This window comes from Gobio gobio (assembly GCF_949357685.1).
Source record: "Gobio gobio genome assembly, chromosome: 6".
Taxonomy (NCBI): Eukaryota; Metazoa; Chordata; class Actinopteri; order Cypriniformes; family Gobionidae; genus Gobio; species Gobio gobio.
Window position 1 is genome coordinate 59024917 of NC_137102.1, and position 21069 is coordinate 59045985.

Consider the following 21069-nt stretch of genomic DNA (forward strand, 5'->3'; position numbering starts at 1 on the left):
TCAAGAACAATCCACTGTGGCTTTAAATCAGCGTGAGCAGCGTGGCAAAAATAGACTCGGCGCCGAAACGATCGCGGCACTACTGCTTCTGCTCCTGCGATGCGCTGCCGCGCCGCCTCTGCGTGCGATGTGAATGCTCTAATCTGTTAACATGGGCGCCGAAAAAAATATGCGCTGCTTACGCCCTGCTAACGCGCCTGCCACACTAAAATCAAGCACGAGAATTGGCGAGTCGCTAGTGTCAACGTTACTGTGTGTGTTGGACTGAATATTTTTATTGGTGCCTGGGTGGTGGTTGTTGTTACAATAGTGTGACTGTAATTACGGATTAATATTTGCACAGGAGTTCATGAAGTGCCCTGTCTTAGAGCTTTTTACTGTGTGTAAAAAAAAAAACACTTATGTTCACTGCTGGAAAAAGTTAACTTAGTTGGTTATTATTGCTCTATATAATTTCAAATGGTTCTAAAGCAGAGAGACGAAAAACATTTCTCATTCAAAGCACTGAAAGCAGTGATTTATGTTTTCTTTTTCAGGTTTGAAAATGCCATATCCAATACCCTGTACCATTCTATTTTATTTTATTTAATGACATTTATGTCAAAGATACAGGAGAGTGATAATACACACATAGCAGCCAATACAATCTGTTGTTCAATATCTGACTGCTTGTATTCCCTCATGATGACTGATTAAAAATTTGCCTTGTTGTGTGCAGTAGAATTTTGATGCATCGCAATGCATCGTAGAATCGAATTGAATCGAATCGTTACCTGGTGAATCGTAATCGAATCGAATTGTGAGGGCAGTGCCAATGCACACCCCTACCGTTTCATCCCTACTTTAGTGTGAATAAGTAAAAAAGAACTACAAACACCTTGAATTAAATACTGGCCTTCTGGACTTACAAAATTTTGAGCAGGAAAATATAACTTTTATCTATTTTATCCTATGATATTAAAATTAATCTAAATTTAAATTACATCATGGGTGTGGCTTGTGGTGATAGTGGCACCAGTTGCTGCGGTAAATGTGGCACATTCGAGCGATTCTAAAATATTCTCCTGTTTAAATGCATATTGCCTGCCGTGCACAGTTAAGCTGATGCCACCGGCTTGGGCCCGTCATCGCTGCTCGCAGCTTTAATTATTATTATTATTTTATCGACTTCTCTGGCACTTTTGGGGCTCTTACCATGCTCAAAAACTCTTGAAACTTTGCACACGCATCGGAATGCGCGGCCATCAGAGCCGGGCTGAAGCTGGTACCCGGGCGTGGCAGGGGGGCTCGACAGCGCCCCCTAAAGTGGGGTTTGAAAACTCGGTCCATATATCGAACACACTTGCACGTACATGTATGAAACTCGGTACACATATAAACCTCATCGGGCCGAACAACTTTCGTGCTCTAAGTTATGCGTCAGCCCAACAGGAAGTGAGCTACTATGGGTTGTTCGGACAACGCATGCTCTGCAATTTGATATACTCCTCCTAGGCCATTGTTTCAATCAGCACCAAACTCGGTCAGCATTAAGAAAAGATATTGAGGATGCTAAATTGCGAGCGGCTTTTTGATATCTCGAAAAGTCTGGCCGTGGCGAAGCAACGAATTTATGGCGAGAAAAGGGAAACAGGAAGTGTGTTTTAACTTGTGCAAACATTGACTGATTTGGATGAAACTTCAGCTGTGTGTTCGTTGTAAGAGGCCGATCACATGGATATGACTTTTGTGAGTCAAAGTTATAGCGCCACCAACTGGCAGCCGGAAGTGTGTCACTTTCAAAAATGCTTTGAATCACCATCTTATTTGCACCCGATTTATTTCAAACTTCATCAGTATAATGTGAAAACATGACAGATAGAGACGTATGAAATGGATTCCTGAAATTTCAAATACTGTTGCCATGGCAACGTGTCAAAGTTTAATAATCTTTTGGCTGTTCTGAGGCTCTTAGCATGCTTGAAATTGCTTGAAACTGCTTGAAACTCAACACACACATCAGAGATGTCAGTCAGTACACATTGGCAAAGCCTCAGAAACGGGCGGGGATGAGGGGCTCTCTAGCGCCACCTTTTGACAAAAGTGGGGGGGTTAGTTTTATCTTCAGTCACCAAACTCGGTACATATATTGATCTCTTCGAGCCGGACAACTTTCTAATTTACAGTCATTATTTCCGACCAACAGGAAGTCAGATATTTTGGTTTGAAGCTGAATATTTTTATAATTCAGGGTCTGAGTTTTTACGTTCTCCTCGTAGGCGATTTATTCAATATCCACCAAACTCGGTCAACATGAAACAAAGATACTGAAGATGCTAAAATGCGAACTGATTTTGGATATCTCAAACGGTGTTGCCATGCCGAGGGATTAAATAAGGACAAAAAAGGGGAACAGAAATTCTCTCATCTTGTAAAATCATATTTTGATTTCAATTAAATTAAGATTGTATGTTTGGCAATTGAACTTAGATTAATTTTAAAAGACTATACTATTTTTCAGATGAATATATATATATTTTATAAATATTTATTTGAATAATGTATTGTGCCTGTGTGTGCCCTCCCCTCAATGAACACAAGATGGCAGCATTGTGTTAGTTTTGAAACAGGATAAAAAAAAAAACATTCCATCTCTTCAGGGATTTGTCTGTGTGTGTGTGTGTGTGTGTGTGTGTGTGTGTGTGTGTGTGTGTGTGTGTGTGTGTGTGTGTGTGTGTGTGTGTGTGTGTGTGTGTGTGTGTGGGGACTGGTAATCCCTGATGTTGGGTGCTGCCCCTTTAAGGACGTTGTTCCGGTGAGCGCAAGTGATGTGATCGTGCAGGAAGAAGTGCAGGGAAAAACAAACTGAACTTAGAGAACTGAGTGAGAAAGCCATGTTGATCTCAAATGAAGATTTGAACATTTAACAATTCCAGCTAAAACTATTATCTTACATTATATTCCCAGCGTGGTGAGAAGTGTTATGTTGTTTAAGTGTTGTGATGGTTTGTGTATCACTATGAAGATCGCTATTTGCGATTAGCGCCTAAACGCCTAATGTTATATATTTGTTTTGTTTTAGACATTTACAGTTTGTATTGCCTGTAAAATATGTTGCATTTAGTTAAACAAAGTTTAATGCTTAGTACACAAAGCTGATGTTACAATGTTTTAGAAACGTATTTGGTGATGTGAACATTACTAGATAATAATTGTGAATTGTTTTGTGTTTGCAGTTTGACCACACACGCACACACACAAATGTGCACAAATACTCAACTAAAGTAAACTACAATAACAACGACCAAATGTGTACTGTGTGAGTTCTGCACAAGAGGAATACAAGTAAAAAAAAAAAAAAAAATTCCAAATTAATGTTATCATTTCATGGGTAACACCTACGTTATGGGGACAAAATGTCCCCATAAAGATGGCAATATCCGAAATCCTCATCCTTGTGGGGACATTTTTAGGTCCCCATGAGGAAAACATCTTATAAATCAGACTAAGTGATGTTTTTTGAAAATGTAAAAATGCAGAATGTCTCCCTTGATGGGTAGGTTTAGGGGCAGGGGCAGTGAAGGGGGATAGAATATACGGTATGTACGGTATTAAAACCATTACGCCTATGGAAGGTCCCCATAAAACATGAAAACCCAACGTGTGTGTGTGTGTGTGTGTGTGGACACCAACTGGCAGCAGGAAGTGTGTCACTTTCAAAAATGCTTTAATTCACTGTCTAGCTTTAAAAACATACTAAATAATGTTTTATTCAAAATGTAAAAATGCAGAATGTTTTCTGTGATGGTAGGTTTAGGAGTAGGGGTAGTGTAGGGGATAGAATGTACAGTTTGTACAGTATAAAAACCATTAAGTCTATGCAATGTCCTCTGCCTTTCCTTCCCCTCCCCCCCTCACTCTCACTTTCTCACTGTGTGAGTGTGTGAGTGTGTGTGTGTGTGTGTGTGTGTGTGTGTGTGTGTGTGTGTGTGTGTGTGTGTGAGAGACTTTCTCTCTTGATGATGTTTATTTACCTCTTGAACCTGGATGAATTTAAAATGAATATACTATTTTTCAGATCAATATATTTATTTATTTAAAATAATTCATCTATATACCACTCTCTGAATGTCCTCCCCTCAATGAACAGAAAATGGCAGCATTGTGTTAGTTTTGAAGCAGGATAAAAAAAACCTTGTCTGTCTGTCTGTCTGTCTGTCTGTCTGTCTGTCTGTCTGTCTCTCTCTCTCTCTCTCTCTCTCTCTCTCTCTCTCTCTCTGTGTGTGTGGAGGGGGATGGCTGGATATCCGTTGCCTGCAGCATACAACAGCATTCTGGCATTCTGATGGAGTAAAGTTTAACTCATACATTTGTAGGCATAAATGTGGTGTATTCAGATTACTTTGATATAGTTATTTTACATTTATTTGTAAATAAATAAATTTTACATATTTGAAAGTAATCTATTTCATCCTATGACATTAAAAATCATCTACATTTAAATGACATCATGGGTGTGGCTTGTGGTGATAGTGGCATCAGCTGCTGCGGTAAATGTGACACATTCGAGCGATTAAAAAAAATTATCCTGTTTAAATGCATATTGCCTGCCATGCACAGTTAAGCTGATGCCACCGGGGTGGCGGTGCCACCGGCTTGGGCCCGTCATCGCTGCTCGCAGCTTTAATTTTTAATGTTCTTCAATATTTAATGCATGTTTGAATAAATCTGGCAAGTTTTTATGACCGCCACTATTTAAATGTTTATATTTCATATAACTTTATTATCATAAAAAAAATGTATAATAATAAAGTGCGAACGCGTTGAGTTTAAATAAGGCTTAAAGCTACACTGAAGTTGGCAGTTTGATAAATGCAAGTTAATTCTTCAGCTTAATCTTTGTTTGCTTCAAGTTCAATCTTTGTGCTAAAATGGCACAAGTTCCTGTAGAGATAGCAATACATATTCTCCTTTTTTTGCCAAATAAATGAAAAGCATGTCATCAATGTCTTCTCTCTTGCTGTATCAAAATCTCCCCTAGCTTTCCCCAGAGGTGGTCCTAATATTGTGCTTAAAGTCAAGTCAAATTCAGTTTTTGCATGATTACATGATATAACAATTTTTTTAATACTGTTTTTTAATAAAAGCAAAATATCCTATACATTTCTGGAGTGTTAACGATTAAAAGAAAAAACAACAACAAGAACCGTACAGAACCGAAAGCCGTGATGTGAACCGTGGGTTTTGTGAACCGTCCTGCACCTAAAATACAATCATCCGTTCCAGTTTTCATCCATTTTATGTATTGTTTTTGGTATTTATTCAACTGCATTTTTGTTAACAGACTGAGAGTCCTTTGCTTTTATTGTTTTTGGTTGTTTTGTTCATTTATTGTGGATATTTAAAATGTTTTCCGTTTTCAGTGTTAAATAGTCTTTAGAAATAAAAGTTTATTGATCTTTGAAAAGGTGTACCTTCATTATTATGCCATTATCATTATTTTAGATGAAAATGGTCTCAGAACGAAAATAATATCGTTTATTGCAATAATTTCTTGGCTAATTTATCGTCCAGCAAAATTTAGGCTACATCTGACTCCCATAGTTTGCAGCATTAGTTCAGAGATTTGTTTTCCTTGGGAACATTTGCCATGTGTTGTACCTGATATACATCCAAAATAATCGTATCGAATTGCAAGCTTGTGGAACGAAATCGAATTGTGAAATTTGTGTCAATACCCAACCCTACTAATGACTAATGTGGGAGAATTGCTCTAACCATATGCACAATTTTGTGTGTACATGTGCAGATATGGCGTGATCATTGTGGGCAATCCTAAGGCTCTGTCCAAGCAGCCTTTGTGGAACCACCTGCTGAACTACTACAAGGAGCAGAAGGTCCTGGTGGAGGGTCCGCTCAACAACCTGAGAGAGAGTCTCATGCAGTTCAGCAAACCTCGCAAGCTGGTCAACACCATCAACCCTGTGAGTATGACACATGACTGCACATCCTCTGTCTTACATGCTGGTTCATTACAATTGCATTTAATAATACGCAATTGCATAATACAGCTTTAAAGGGGTGTGTGTGAAATGCTGTTTCATGCATACTGAGATTTTTACACTGTTAAAGACTTGGATTCCCATCCTAAACATGAGCAAAGTTTTTTTTTTTTTTAAAGTTGGACGTTTGATGGAGTATTTCTGTGCCAAAAATACTCCTTCCGGTTTCTCATAAGTTTCGGAAAGTTTTTTCTGAGTATGGGTGTATGTGACGGGGCAGAATGTCCTTGTACGGGCCGTAGGGCTGTCAAAATTGCTCAAAAATGACGTTCGAATATTCCCTCTAAAAAAAGCACGAATATTCGAACTATTCGAACATCTGGTTGCGCATTTTATCAATGACGCGCATTACGTCAATTACAGGACAAATGAATACAAAGACACATAACTACTTATATAGGTAGTCTATTTAAGTTTAAACATATTTGACAATGTATAACCTACACAAAAACAAGTAAATCAACTAATGGCTAAAGACCGCAGACCTCACTCTCTCTCTCGCCCTCATGCTCTCTGCTCATAACGGCTTAAATGAACACACACATTTTGAGAGCTGATCAAGAGTTTTGTGCAAGCAATTTAAGGTCGCGACTCTTGTCCCAAATATAGCAGGCTTCATTCAGTGATTGAAACAAATATTAATATAAGTTTTACAGCATATTATTGAACGCTCCGAGCGAGCTGTGCTGTGGTGAACATGGAACTTTTCCTTGACATGAAACGGAAAATAATCAAACCAGTGGAAGCAGTGCATTTATCCTTCATTCATGCAATATCTATTCAGTCAGTACCTCGGTTCCATTGCTTGACAGAACTCCAGCCTCATCCACGACACTGATCGCTCTCATGTCCTTACAAATGAACAAAATTAATTTCTCCGTTATGGCCTCGCGTGTTGCAGACAGAGCTTGTGGCGGGCGATGCAAAGTAAGGGTGGTCCAGTTTGCACATACAAATTAGTTGCTTATATGTACAAAACGAGCCTACAAAAGCATAAAAAAGCTCGTTTAATAAAGAAAAGTTCACGAAACTAAGTGAAAACTCACTAAAGTGTTTAGTGAAATTAGGAAACATTTAGATATCATAAATTGAGTTGTATAAGTTAACGTTACATTTCTACATACATTTTGTTCTCATGTCACAAGTGATATCAAGGTTTATTTTGATCTGTTTTACATGATTCTTTTGTGGTGTGGTTTTCGGTGAAGTGTACTAAAATAAATATCGTCACCTGTGTACATTAGCCCACTTCTTCTCGACACTTTTCCTGATAGTTTATAGAACAATTACTCCGAGTTGCCATCTGTCGTTTCAAAGAAAAGCACAACGGCGAGCGCGTCAAATATAAACACCTCGTCCGTTTGGGGAGGAGCGCGCGCAGTCAGCGGGGGCTCGCGGTTCGCGCTCTGGAGACGGGCCAAAGTACACAAGGCTTCAGGCGCGCTAGCGCGCCCACTCGCAAAACAGACAGCCACGCCTCTACTACCGCGGGCGTTTTTCCCCCCCATTTTTTTATTTATTCGAATATTAATTTTCACCTTCGAAATTCGTTTTTTAAAAACTATTCGAATATATATTCGAATTTAGAATATTCGTTTACAGCCCTAACGGGCCGTACGGGCGACTAGAGCGAGAGAGCAAATGCACGGCCATTATAGCGCTGTGCTCGGCTTTAGGACGTCACAAAATCAACAATGTCCACAAAGATGTGTGTTTTTGGTTTTCCGGGAAACCCAAGACAACCCTGTACAGCTTTCCAAAGAACCCAGCGTTAATGGGATCCCTGCATTTCGGCGACGGATCGTTTTATAAACAAGGCCCAGTTCAACTCCGTATTTGTAGCTCGTCTAATGCTGAAATATGGAGCGGTTCCAGCGATTAAAGGCCTGTACACACCGGGACGAATATCGCGTGCGCTTATCGCCAGCGTTTTTCGGCGCGTCTTGAGTGTTCACACCCAATCGATTTCCACTGGCGCTGCGCCGAGTGAACGTGCACATTCAATAGATGCGCTCCCGGTACACAAGGTGGAGCTGCGGCACTTCTGACATTCGCTTGTCACACAGAAAAAGAAGAGAGACAGTATTTATGTGCTTGCCAAAACCATATTATGTCTATGGCCAAAACCATTCACACACACTTTTTGCTAACTGGCAAGCAGCATTATCAGCTCATCTTCTTCTTTGTCTACTTACTACTTCTTCATCGTATCAATGTGTGCTCGGCAAGACCGTTTTGTGCTTGAGCGCCACCAAGTCGTGTTTTACTGTCACTTCAGCAGCTCCAGGCACGCGAACAAAAGCGCCAATCTCATTGGTCGGCCAGTTTTTAACGTGCAGCGTCAAAATAAAAAAACGAACCCGGGGCGTTTTTTTTTTTTAAATGACGCTTTTACGCCTGCCGTTTTGCACGTCGGTGTGCACACTCACATTGGCGCCCATTGTTTAGTCACGAGGCGTTAAACGTCGGCGTTAAACGCGCGCGAAAATCGTCCCGGTGTGAACAGGCCTTAAAGGTCCCTTGGCATGAAATTTTCATTTTATGAGGTTTTTCAACATTGATATGAGTTCCCCTAGCCTGAATATTGTCCCCAAGTGGATAGAAATGTTGATCGGTGTAAACCCGAGTTCTGGCTGTCTTTCTCTGCCTTTGAGAAAATGACAGGCCAGACGAGCCAATCCTGAAGTCTCCTGGTTTGACGTCCAAGCAGGAACGGTTTCCTCCCTTTCCTCCGCCCAGAGAATCTGCCACGCCCATGCAAACGCTCGAGAGATCATGGGTTGTGAACGAGTGAACGCTGGCAGTTTCTCAGTGTTTGGATGTACAAATGAAAACAGAAGTCTTTTTTCAGTTCCTTCTGATCTGTGATCAGTGATTTCTGATGTGTAGCTAATTATTTATTATTCGTGCACACGCAGCGGCTTCTCTCTCTCCAGACAGAGCGGTGTTTTCGTGTTTTCTATCTTGTGAGTCAGTGTTTTTGTACGTCCTCGTCGCGTCTACTGCGCATACAGTCATGAGTTTCTGCTCAACATCAGCCTCACACACGCCAAAGCTCGGGCTGCACTGGCCGGTCGGCCTTCAACATCCCCGACCCCCAGTACTGCATCTGGCCCACAGCGGAGGCACCAAACGCGGCGTGAGATTAAGCAGAAGGGGGGTAAGCGTGAGCATATCCGGGCTAGCCAGCCTAGCCCCACAATAAACTGGATTACATTCGATTACTGCTGTTGTGTCTTTGTTTGCGCTGTGTACTCAACGCGCGTCACTGACGCTTTTATTTTATTTTAAAAATAATGCTATTATCAACACTTACTTTTAACTCGTTCATCTCGACAGCTGTAATGGTACATTGCATGTGTTACAAAGTTGGTAATAATGATGAAGACGGACTCGGTGTGACTGGGACTCGTGTTTATTCAGAACTCTCAGATACAAACACAATAAACTCGCGCTGACTGACAGCGCTCTCATAACTCAGTATTTACTATAAATAACTTTGTTAGCGATCGCTGAGCTCCGTCTCTGGTACATTAGTGATGTCCGGTTCGCAAACGATCTTTCTTTTGAACCAGTTCTTTTTAGTGAACCGAATCAGTTCACCAAATCGGACTGAATCGTTCTAAACGGTTCGCGTCTCCAGTCAGCGCTGATCCATAATTTACTAAAGTTACTAACTTTCTGACATGAGTGACAGTCCCTCCGACTAGAAATAGACTAATAACCTGAAGTATATGCTGTAACTACAACAGTTCAGACATGCTGAGAACTGATGTGAAGTGAACTCAGGTCCATCCGGTCCTCTGGTCCTCTGGCAGCAGCTCGTGCCTGCTCGTGCCTCGTAGACCAAGTTAAACCACGCCCCCTCCGCTCATTTAAAATACAAAGATGTCAGCCAATCACAACAGTGGGCGTTTTTACTGAAGTCTCACAGCAGACACGCCTCTTGAAGCAGGGCATTCAGCCACAGGGCAAACAGCAGTATTGAAAAAATGCCTTTTATTTCTAAATTATGACATTTTATGATGTAAAAGTCATACTAACAATATAAGTACACCTCAGGAAACATTATAAAATAATAGAAAAATGCCATGCCATGGGACCTTTAAAACTGCTTCAAATGTCTTTGTGTTGTTAGCTATTGACTCGTTCATTCAAATGCGCTACTGTTCCCTTGTTTTTCTATGTAAACACGTGCAAAACCGTTCCGCTTGCTACTGCTAACATTAAATCGCATACAATAGTCCATGAATCAAATTATGTCCTCATAAACCATGAGTAAACACACAAATGTTGTAAAACTCGCGCATGACAAGCCGCTATAAGCAGGTAACGTTACCATTATAAGTTATACGTTTTACAGTAACTTACATACCATTGAGACGTCCTGCTGTAGTCGTCGCTGCTGCTTCTCCTGTTCAATTTCAGCCTCTAGATCTGATTCTGGATCATATATGTATGGCTAAATCCGATTGATCTCCATGGTTTATTTAGGATAACGTTTTTTCCACGTTTAAGGATGTCTCCGCTTTCTCAGCTCTCAACGCAATCGCTGCGCGCGCTTGTGATTCTTTAGCTCCGCCTCCAGCCGCTTGTTTTTTTCCGGAAAGACTCGGTACAGCGTATCTTTCTTTTATAAATATAATAAACTAAAGACTTTTCGGAGATATGAAGGATGCAGTACTACTCTATAGGCACTCAAGAATGACATGAGATTGACTGAAACTGAGTGTTTCACTCCCCCTTTAAATAAGCATTTTTAGTACCTAAATGCATCTCATTTTTACACGATCACCCCCAAAGTGACCAATACATTTCAAAGGAGGAACCAAAACGCATATAAGAAGCAAAATCCTCCTCTTAATAGTGTAATTGTGTGTTTCAGGGCGCCCGCTTCATGAGTACTGCCATGTATGATGCGAGAGAGGCCATGATTCCTGGATCCGTGTATGACCGCAGCAACACTGGTGAGAATATGATCATAAGCTCATTAACATGTGAAGTTGGAATACTAACGATTTATTGATCGATTAATTGTTGATGATCATTTAATCGATGGTTGTTTAAGCAAGGTGTGTAGTTTTGAGTTTAATGTCTTCAAGCCATGCAATGGATTAGGTAGGCTAGCCGTTTATTTCGAAACATACTTAAAGGGTTAGTTCACCCAAAAATTAAAATTCTGTCATTAATTCCTCACCCTCATGTCGTTCGACACCCGTCAGACCTCCGTTCATCTTCAGACACAAATTAAGATATTTTTGTTGATAGCTGATGCTGAGAAAGGCTTCAGATAGGCCTCCATTGGCATTCAGTACATTTACACTCACAAGACCCATAAAAGGCACTTAAAACGTCGTTACAAAGTCCATCTCACCACAGTGGCTCTAAAATAATTTTACAAAGTGACGACAGTAGTTTTTGTGCGCAAAAAAAAATCAAAATATCGCCTTTTTCCAACTTGTTCTTGTCTTCCGTGTGTGCCTCCACGACGCATGCGCGAGAATATGACGCAGATCCGGCGTTCGGACACATGACCCAGAAGAGATTTGTTTACAAGCAGAGGAAGACGCGCGTGTCTAAGCTGTTGAATTCTACATTGATCGTGCTTTAGGTCTCGGCGTAGTGCTCAAATGGGGTTAAAGTGTGCATTTCATGGATTCCCGAACCCCGGCGCTACGTCATATTCTCGCGCATGCGTCGTGGAGGCACACACGGAAGACAAGAAGAGGTTGGATAAAGTCGTTATTTAGATTTTTTTTTTGCGCACAAAAACTATTGTCGTCGCTTCGTAAAATTATTTTAGAGTCACTGTGGTGAGATGGACTTTGTAACGACGTTTTAAGTGCCTTTTATCGGTCTTGTGAGTGTAAATGTACTGAATGCCAATGGAGGCCTATCTGAAGCCTTTCTCAGCATCAGCTTTACACTAAAATATCTTCATTTGTGTCTGAAGATGAACGGAGGTCTTACGGGTGTCGAACGACATGAGGGTGAGGAATTGATGACAGAATTTTTGTTTTTGGGTGAACTAACCCTTTAACCAAGGGTCCAAAAGACCCGTCAAACAAGTGATTTTACTGAATATAAGAAATACTTGCTTGTTTGAACGCTATAGAATAAACAAGTGATGTGAGAGGATGAGTGGTCTTCCAGTTTCATGATGAACCTGCTTTTGAAATGTTTATTTTGTGAAATGTAATTTGCCACTCATTGTTTGTCTTTACAGGACGTCCATCTAATATGTACTTCCAGACCCATGATCAGGTGGGCATGATCGGGACCGGACCGAACCCTATGGGCTCCATGAACATTCCCATCCCATTCAATCTGGTCATGCCGCCCATGCCTCCGCCCGGGTACCTGGGCCAGGTGAACGGCCCTGCTGCAGGTGAGAGAGAACCCCACAAACACTCAATTACAGCTGTTTTTGAGCAAGAAACCTGGACTAAGTTTAGTGTATTAGTGTAGGATATGGCCTTTGGAACAGAAAAACTTTGTGAATAGAGCAATAATAGGTGAAGCAGAATCAAATCATGATCAGGGTTATTATAGTCAACTAAAAGCATAACATTTTAACTAAAATATTTTTTTATTTTTATAAAAAATTTATTTTCTTTTTTATAACTATAAACATATTTAATTTCAGGTAGCTGTCAAAAATGTATATTTTTCTTTTAAATTCATAAAATAAAAGGAATTTTAATAAAAAATCATTTAAACGCTTTTAAATTTAAAGAAAAAAAATCCTTTAATTTACCTTGAATCATTTTTCATTTAGTTTAACTTGTGCTAAAATAAAAACTAAAGTTAAAATTTATATTTAAAAAAACCTATATAGACAGTAAAAAATGAATAAAAATAACACAACATTAAATTAAAATGAAAATGCTATATTTAAAAAAAAAAAGCTATATTTATATCTTGATACTAAAATAACACTGATCACGATATTAATCAGTTAAATAAATAAAGTCAAACTTTAAATAAAAAAAACTAAGCAAAATGACTTAAACTTTAGCTAAAATGAAAATGGGTAAATATAAAAATAAAAACGAATTTAAAATATTTATCTAAATGGGGGAAAAAAATCCTATATAGACCAAAAAAAGAATAAAAATTACAAAACACGCACCAAAATGGAAAGAATAAAAACGAATTCAAAATATTAGTATCTTAAAGGAACAATATGTAAGATATTTGGATTAAAATATCCAAAAGCCACTAGAACGATGTTATAAATTTTGTTGACTTGTGTACTTACATTAACAACAAGAATGTTTAAATCCAGAGAAATAAGCGATTTAAAGAAAAAAATCCTTTAATTTACCTTTAATCATTTTTCATTTTGTTTAACTTGTGCTAAAATAACAAAAACTAAAGTTAAAATTTATATTTAAAAAAACCTATATAGACATTAAAAAACAAATAAAAATTACATAACTTTAAATTAAAATGAAAATGCTATATTTATAAAAAAAAGCTATTTTTATATCTTGATACTAAAATAACACTGATCACGATATTAATCAGTTAAATAAATAAAGTCAAACTTTAAATAAAAAAATGGCTTAAACTTTAGCTAAAATGAAAATGGGTAAATATAAAAATAAAAACGAATTTTAAATATTTATCTAAATGAAAAAAAAAAATCCTATATAGACATTAAAAAAAAGAATAAAAATTACAAAACACGCACCAAAATGGAAAGAATAATAACAATTTCTAAATATTAGTATCTTAAAGGAACAATATGTAAGATATTTAGATTAAAATATCCTAAAGCCACTAGAACGATGTTATATATTTTGTTGACTTGTGCACTTACATTATCCCAAATGTTTCCAAGAATGTTTAAATCCAGAGAAATAAGTGATTTTAGCCAGTCATCAAGCTAGGCTTTTGTTTTGAATAAGCAATCTCTAGCTGTGAGAAATGACATATTGTGGCTTTAATGCTACTAAAATAACACTGATCCTGATATTAATCAGTTCTCTCTCGCGCTTTCTGTTTACAGGTCGCGGTGCTCCTAAAGGTAAGACCGGGGGTCGTGGAGGTCGCCAGAGGAACCGTGGCACGGGTAACCACGGCAGTGGGCAGGCCAACATGCCCAATAGCCAGGCCAGTCAGGATCTGGTGTCCCAGCCCTTCTCTCAGGGTCCTCTGACCCAGGGCTACATCAACATGAGCCAGCCTTCACAGATGAGCCAGCCTGGACTGTCCCAGCCGGAGCTCTCTCAGGTACACATTCACGATTTGAGTTTAAAGTGCCCATATTATGCTCTTTTACGAGTTCATAATTGTATTTATGGGGTCTGCTTGCAGTGTTATAACCATAGATATCTATAATAAAGGCTAGATGTCTTATGGCGGAGTCTCTAACGTCGTCACCGGCGGCCATCTTGTCACAGGCAGGGCTCTGTGGTACCTAATGATCTGCATGAACACAAATACTCTTATCTCACTGAAATCTTGACGGATTTACAAATGGTTTGCTTTCGTACAAACGTTATTAACGTGGCTATAATTATGGATGCTTGAACAAATTATGAATAATTTTTCATAAGTATGCAGTGTCATAACTACATCTCTTACCCCTTTTCCACCAAAGCAGAGCTAGAGCTAGATCGGAGCCAGAGCCTAGTTTCAAATCGGTTCTTTGTGTTTCCACACCCAAAGCTCCAGCTCCGAGCCAGGAAAAGTGGTTCTTAAGTAGCACCAAAACATTGCTGGGCTAGAACAGGGCTAGAAGTAAGAACCGATTACGTCAGACGCTGGGGGCGGGGTCAACAAGACCAACACAAACTGGAGATCCGCCATGTTTGAAATAGCAGCTAATGGAGCTAACAGCTGCTGCTCGTTTGTAATCTCCGTCTATACAAATTAAGGCGAACTGCATGAATGCGTTGGATTCGCTGTGTTTTCGTTGTGTTTTGATGCCGATGTAGGATCGTAAAGCCATGTGAATCAATAGTAACACAACGTTTGCATTGTTGATGGAAGGCTTGTTCGCAGCGGTGCTGTGCAGACCGATCGCCGTATGATCACGAGTCCAGCGAGAGCACACGACTCCTTATGCTTTTGATTCACTCATGCGTTTATATATATATATCATACGTGGATCGGTCTGCGCAGTGCCGATGCATCTCGAACAAGCCTGGTGTGTGTGTGTTTCCCGCTGCCCAGGGTTGCCAGGTTTTCACAACAAAACCCACCCAATTGCTACTCAAAACAAGTCCAATCGCGTTTCAGGGGGGCTTCCCTGGTAAAAATCACATTTGGGGGTAAAATATGTGTTTTTTGGCATGGTTGCCTACTAAAATTTGCATTCCCGGGGCTAAATATCACATAATTGGGGTCGCTTTATCCCGCGGACATGAAAAAACAGCCCGCGGCAAAACCACAGACTTGGCAACACTGCCGCTGCCACGCTAGCGTTGCTGAGAAAGATGAGACGTATACAGTGACGTAAGACATGGCTCTGTTGTGGCTCTCAGCATGTGGAAAAGCAAACGGTTCTTAGAAGCTCCTCAGTCGAACCAACTATGAACTGGGACTAGCTCTGGCTCTGAATTAGCTCTAGCACTGCCTTGGTGGAAAAGGGGTATCTGACGTTTATAATAAACCAAACAGTTTGAAAATCGGTAGAAAATTGAGCAAGTTATGGTTATTTAAAAAGTGCAAGCACCCATGAAAACAATGTTACGAGTGAGCGAGCTGACTGTGACAAGATGGCCGCCAGGTGCGGACTTCAACCTCCATTGGCTAGCAGTGCGGACGAGACATCTAGCCTTTATTATGTATATCTATGGTTATAACTGTTATAATGAAGCAACCAACAGTTCTCAGCCCAGATCAATGTTTTGCTTAGAATTTTTTCTTTATTTTTGATACATAACGGTAGTTTGTTTATTGAGGTTCCACTATTATACAAGCTGTAAGCCACTTGAGTCTGTGTTGAAGTTTTGAGCTTTGTGTGGGTCTTTTGTGTGGAACAGGACAGCTACCTGGGGGATGAGTTCAAATCCCAGATGGATGTGGCGCTCTCCCAGGATTCCACCTACCAGGGCGAACGGGCTTATCAGCACGGAGGAGTGACTGGACTCTCACAGTACTAGAGTGTAAGACAACAACACACACACACACACAATAGGAAATATACTTCAGGCAGGGCTCGACATTAAGCCTTTTCATGTGCTTGTCCTTCGCACACTATTCCCTTGCAATTGTAATTGCGAATATTAATTATGTTTAATCACAATTTACATCTGAATGACGTTTTGAATTTGTCTGGCTATCACCAGACCAAGCTCAATTTAAAGCTACACTGTGTGATACTTTCCGCCATCTAGTGATGAAAAGGTATATGACCATCCAGTGAATATTAGTTTCTGTTCCTCTCAATTCCGATTTCGTTTTAACTCCTACGGTGGCCGATTTAGTCCAAGATTAACACGGCTTCCAGTTCGACCTCGTCCACATTCGACACGGTGCCATCGAGTGTTAAAACGCCAAAGGCAAAGCTTGAATTTACGGGTATGTCCCTCTTTGGCTAATGTACTTTCAAGATGGAGGGGCAACATGGCGATCGTCACCCGTATGTATTTTCAATGGCATATTATAAACTTCCGGTATACTTTATTACTTGAAAGAAGTAAATATACATTAATGAGCACATATCTTTTTGAAAGAACTAAGTGTTTTTAGCTAAGAATAAACTAAAAAAGTTACACAGTGTAGCTTTAAGATTGAACATTGGGTCCGCTATGTATGTTTTACTGCACAAGAGGCGTGATAAACGAGCATAATTCAAATGACTCTGTATGCAATTGGATAGTCCTTCAACCAATCAGACCACAAGAGACGTGATCAACGGGCAACGACCCATCGCTTCTCTATCCGTCATTCGTGTTAAACCTGCCAATAGCGCGCCAGGTGGATAAGCCAGTCTGTGATTGGTTCCTGCAAAAGTGTAACAGAAGCAGTAGAAATTAATGTACAGGTTTCCAGACTGAAATCAAATCGCCGGCAGATCAGGCTGGGTTTACCTAGTCTAGTTTTGAATAGCTTTATGCCATTGTTTGAAGCGACTGCATGCCATATTGTTGTTATATCAAAATAATCAAGCTGAAAAACTTGTATTGCTTTTCTATAGTATTACAATGTCAAATATACATTGGTTTAGTTTATTTAAATAAAAGAAAAAGCACAAATATGCATTGTATTATAATGTTATATAAGAAATTAGTATGTTTATTCATCGAGGATGAACCTTGGTATCGCGGTCGGTACTTTGGACAACACTACTATATATTCAGACAGAAAACAGCTGTTTTAAATATTGACTCATTTTTTATCAAATAAATGCATCCTTGCATAATGCATAAGAGACTTCTTTCAAAAACAGTAAAATCTCAGAAACACCAAACTTCTGAATAGTAGAGTACATTAAAGCTACACTGTGTGATATTTTCCGCCATCTAGCGATGAAAAGGTATATGACCATCCAGTGAATATTAGTTTCTGTTCCTCTCAATTCCGATTTCGTTTTAACTCCTACGGTGGCCGATTTAGTCCAAGATTAACATGGCTTCCAGTTCGACCTCGTCCACTTTTGACGCGGTTAAAACGTGAAAGGCGAAGCTTGAATTCACGGGTATGTCCCTCTTTGGCTACTGTACTTTCAAGATGGAGGGGCAACATGGCGACCGTCACCCGTATGTATTTTCAATGGCATATTATAAACTTACGAGAATACTTTATTACTTGAAAGAAGTAAATATACATTAATGAGCACATATATTTTTGAAAGAACTAAGTGTTTTTAGCTAAGAATAAACTAAAAAAGCTACACAGTGTAGCTTTAATGACCTAGACACCAAAATGCAATCGTCTCATTTTTAAAATGACGGACCAATTAAAAACAAAAAATAGCATCAGGCCTCGAAAATGTTCTTACAATTCTACTACACCTACATCTTTGATGATCTTTGTGTGCTATTTTTGAATAAAACATGTCACCGCAGAAGTAAGACCGTCGCTAATGCTGTTGTGTTTCTCTGGCTGTGTCCGCAGGTTGTTGGAACAGGAGCTAGGCCTGTGCTGAGCTTAGTTCATCAGCATTTTAAATATGGGTAAATATAAAAAAAGAACAAACATGGATGCCCGTTTACCACTGTTACAACTGAAGCACCATGGTGTGAGAGCAACAGGAGAGAATCAAACCAATCACAGGAGGGAGTAAAGCTGGACAGGACGAAAGAGAACGTGTGAGTGGCGGACTACATCCACCATTCGTTGAGGACGGGGAGGAGAGGGGAGACGCAGTGTTAGGAGGAGACGAAACACGAGATCTTCGATCTGCAACTCCGCAACGTGGAGGAGGCTCCTAGAGCGCAGGGGCCCTTCCCGGCCTCCTCTCTCTCTCGCCTGGCTGCCGACGTCAGCCTCAGGCCTTGCCCTGCCAACAGAGACGGAGTAAAGATGAAGTTCTCTTAAAACTACCTGCAAAAACCACGCTTGCTCTGTCGTCTCCACGAGCTGAGAGAGGGGGTGACGTATTTAAAAAGTAATTATAAACGCTTTTCAAGCAGCTGATTTTCGGGAAAAGAGTTCCCCTCAAAGTTGAGATCTGACATTCAGGTTCTACCACCGAACATCTCCAAGAGAACGGACGCAGTGTTTTGCGCTTCATTTCGCGTTTTCCGAGCACGCTGGTCTCCAACGAAGGTGCTAGGGCACTCTGAAGGACGATTCAACTTTGAGGAAAGTTTTCCGCCTGAAGTCCGGAAGGGTAGAGGTGTCGAAACGGAGGGCCCGTCACATCGTAGCCGCTCTCTGCTAGGTGATTTGCGAAAGCAAAAGGGGTAGAAATGGCTTTCTCTTTTTCTTTTTAAACGTTTTGTCTCTGCAGAGCTGACGCGGAAGTGGCCCGACAGATCTATCCTTTCTTATTTTCCTCTTTTAAAATGTGTTTTTTTTGTCAGCTAGAATAAAAGCAGTGAAGTAGAACCGCTCGATTAGCCTGCTTGATTTAGATGTGGCTTCTTAAATCTCTTACCTTGCTGCAAAAAAGAAAAATCAATCAAAACCACCAGGATTCTTGCCTTGGCCAGTCAAAAAAAAAAAGTCCAAATCAGGTTTTCCAAGGGTAGAAACTTCAGTGTGTGAGATCATCAGTGCTGAAATCAGTGTGTCAATCACAGTAAACCCCTCCCGCTTCTATTCTGTCCAATCAGGACGACGCCATCGTAATATTGTTGCGCCCGAATCGCTTTAGTTAGAGGTGTGGAAATGACCGGTCGCACCTCGGAGAAAGCAGGAGATGGCCGCACCTATGCGAAGGACAGACAGGTGAGATTCTCGCTGTTTTCGTGTCTGACCGTAAGACGCGCTGTCAGCGTGCTCTCTTGCTTTATGATGATGTCAGTGAGAGCGGCGCTAATACGCCGACCAGAGGTGTGTGTGTGTGTGTATGTATGTGTGTTTCCAGACTGCCCTTCCTCATTATTATTATTATTATCATTGGTAGATCGTAGTTTTGCTCTGTTTTCCCTCTGTTGTTTTTCCCTCTTCTTAGTAGCCCATTTTTATTTGTACGATCTGACGTGAAGTTCTCGTAAACCTCTCTGTGTGGAAATTGCTCATCTTTATTCGGTTTCCACGGACCCATTCAGAATTTTATGGCAGCTTTTAACATCTGTTCCGACCGATGCCAGTCGCCTCAACTTTGTACTTTTACTTTGGAGTGTTTGTACCGTGCTGTTACTCCATATTTGCAACACTTTTGACTGTTTAATATTACTGAAGTACCACCACTCGCATTTTATAGCATCATCGAGCGCAGATTCATTTTAAGTTCACATATGCACCGCTTTGCTTTTTCTTTGCCCACAAGACAATCATGATTCATTCATAACCAACGTTGCAAAAATGTTGTACCATAGACGTTTTGACGTTCTGTATGCGTTCCCGCTCAGTGACTGATATTCCGTCTTTTCCATGTGTTAACCTCTTCTTTTTAGAGTTAACTCGTTCTCTAAAAGTTTTTTTTTTTTCACTTTTCATACTTCAACTGTAAATATCAGTGCTCAGATTTGATATAACATCAGCCAAATTGTTGCCAATGACAATGAGATATGAACATTCAGGCCAAGGTGATCCATGGGGATATCCCGGTTATGACGGAGCATCATACCCGAAGACAAGGAAATGCTGAGTTCACCCTCAAGTGTGAGGTTTCCGCTGCAAAAAGTTGCATTCAGATATCAAATTTGACTGAAATGTACAATAAATTAACTTGCATTGAAGAGGGACATTGGAAAAATATCAGGATATGAAACATAATTCAGGATTTTGTTTTTGTGGAAAGAGTTTTCACCCCCCACAGTATGTACTTCTTGTAACTTTACAAATAAATGTTGCTTTCTTTCACCCAATGCAGGTCTGTGGTTCATTGTCTTTCTTGTGTATGATCTATAATGAAACTTACAGGAGCTATATGTAAGAATGAATCACTTGTGTGTGAGCAAAGTGTAACGAAAATGAAAAACGAGACCTTCCCCGATTTTCTAGGTTTTCTATGAAAGCCTGTACGCTGATTTTTATGACGACATTTTTGCCGCGAAATTCAAAAGGATGTGACGGTTACGCGCGCTCCCGAGAGACCACCTTTCCTTCATTGACGCACGAAGCCACGAACGTGTAATACACTTTATAATCAATTTATCATAACAGTGTAATTTTAATTTCCTCATCTGTCGTTACTTTTCCCTAACGTTATTTCTGTTCTCTGTTACAGTAAGAACATGCAATATTTGCTTTAAAGCTAATATATTTCTTCTAAAGTAAATAATTTGTATTAATTGCAGAATCTCATTGCTTTGTTGTCTTATTGTATGATCTATAATGAAACTTAAAGGAGTTATATGTAAGAATGAATCGTTTTTTTATTGCCAGTGTGCAACTTATGATAGTCTGTACACTGATTTGTATGTGAAGGACTCTGGGCGTTTTTGCCGCAAAATTCAAA

General features: G+C 39.9%; 1 protein-coding gene across 2 annotated transcripts in view; it reads left to right on the plus strand.

The window, feature by feature from the left end:
- upf1 (UPF1 RNA helicase and ATPase) overlaps positions 1-20476 on the plus strand; it is a 66343-nt gene extending 45867 nt beyond the window's left edge. For both annotated transcript variants that reach the window (XM_079819683.1, XM_079819684.1), the window contains exons 19-24: positions 5789-5963; positions 10927-11008; positions 12268-12429; positions 14056-14279; positions 16037-16159; positions 18114-20476. In XM_079819683.1, the coding sequence (XP_079675809.1) occupies positions 5789-5963; positions 10927-11008; positions 12268-12429; positions 14056-14279; positions 16037-16156 (763 nt within the window). In that variant the 3' untranslated portion in view covers positions 16157-16159; positions 18114-20476. The remainder of the gene's footprint in view (positions 1-5788; positions 5964-10926; positions 11009-12267; positions 12430-14055; positions 14280-16036; positions 16160-18113) is intronic.
- The last annotated feature ends 593 nt before the right edge of the window (positions 20477-21069 follow it).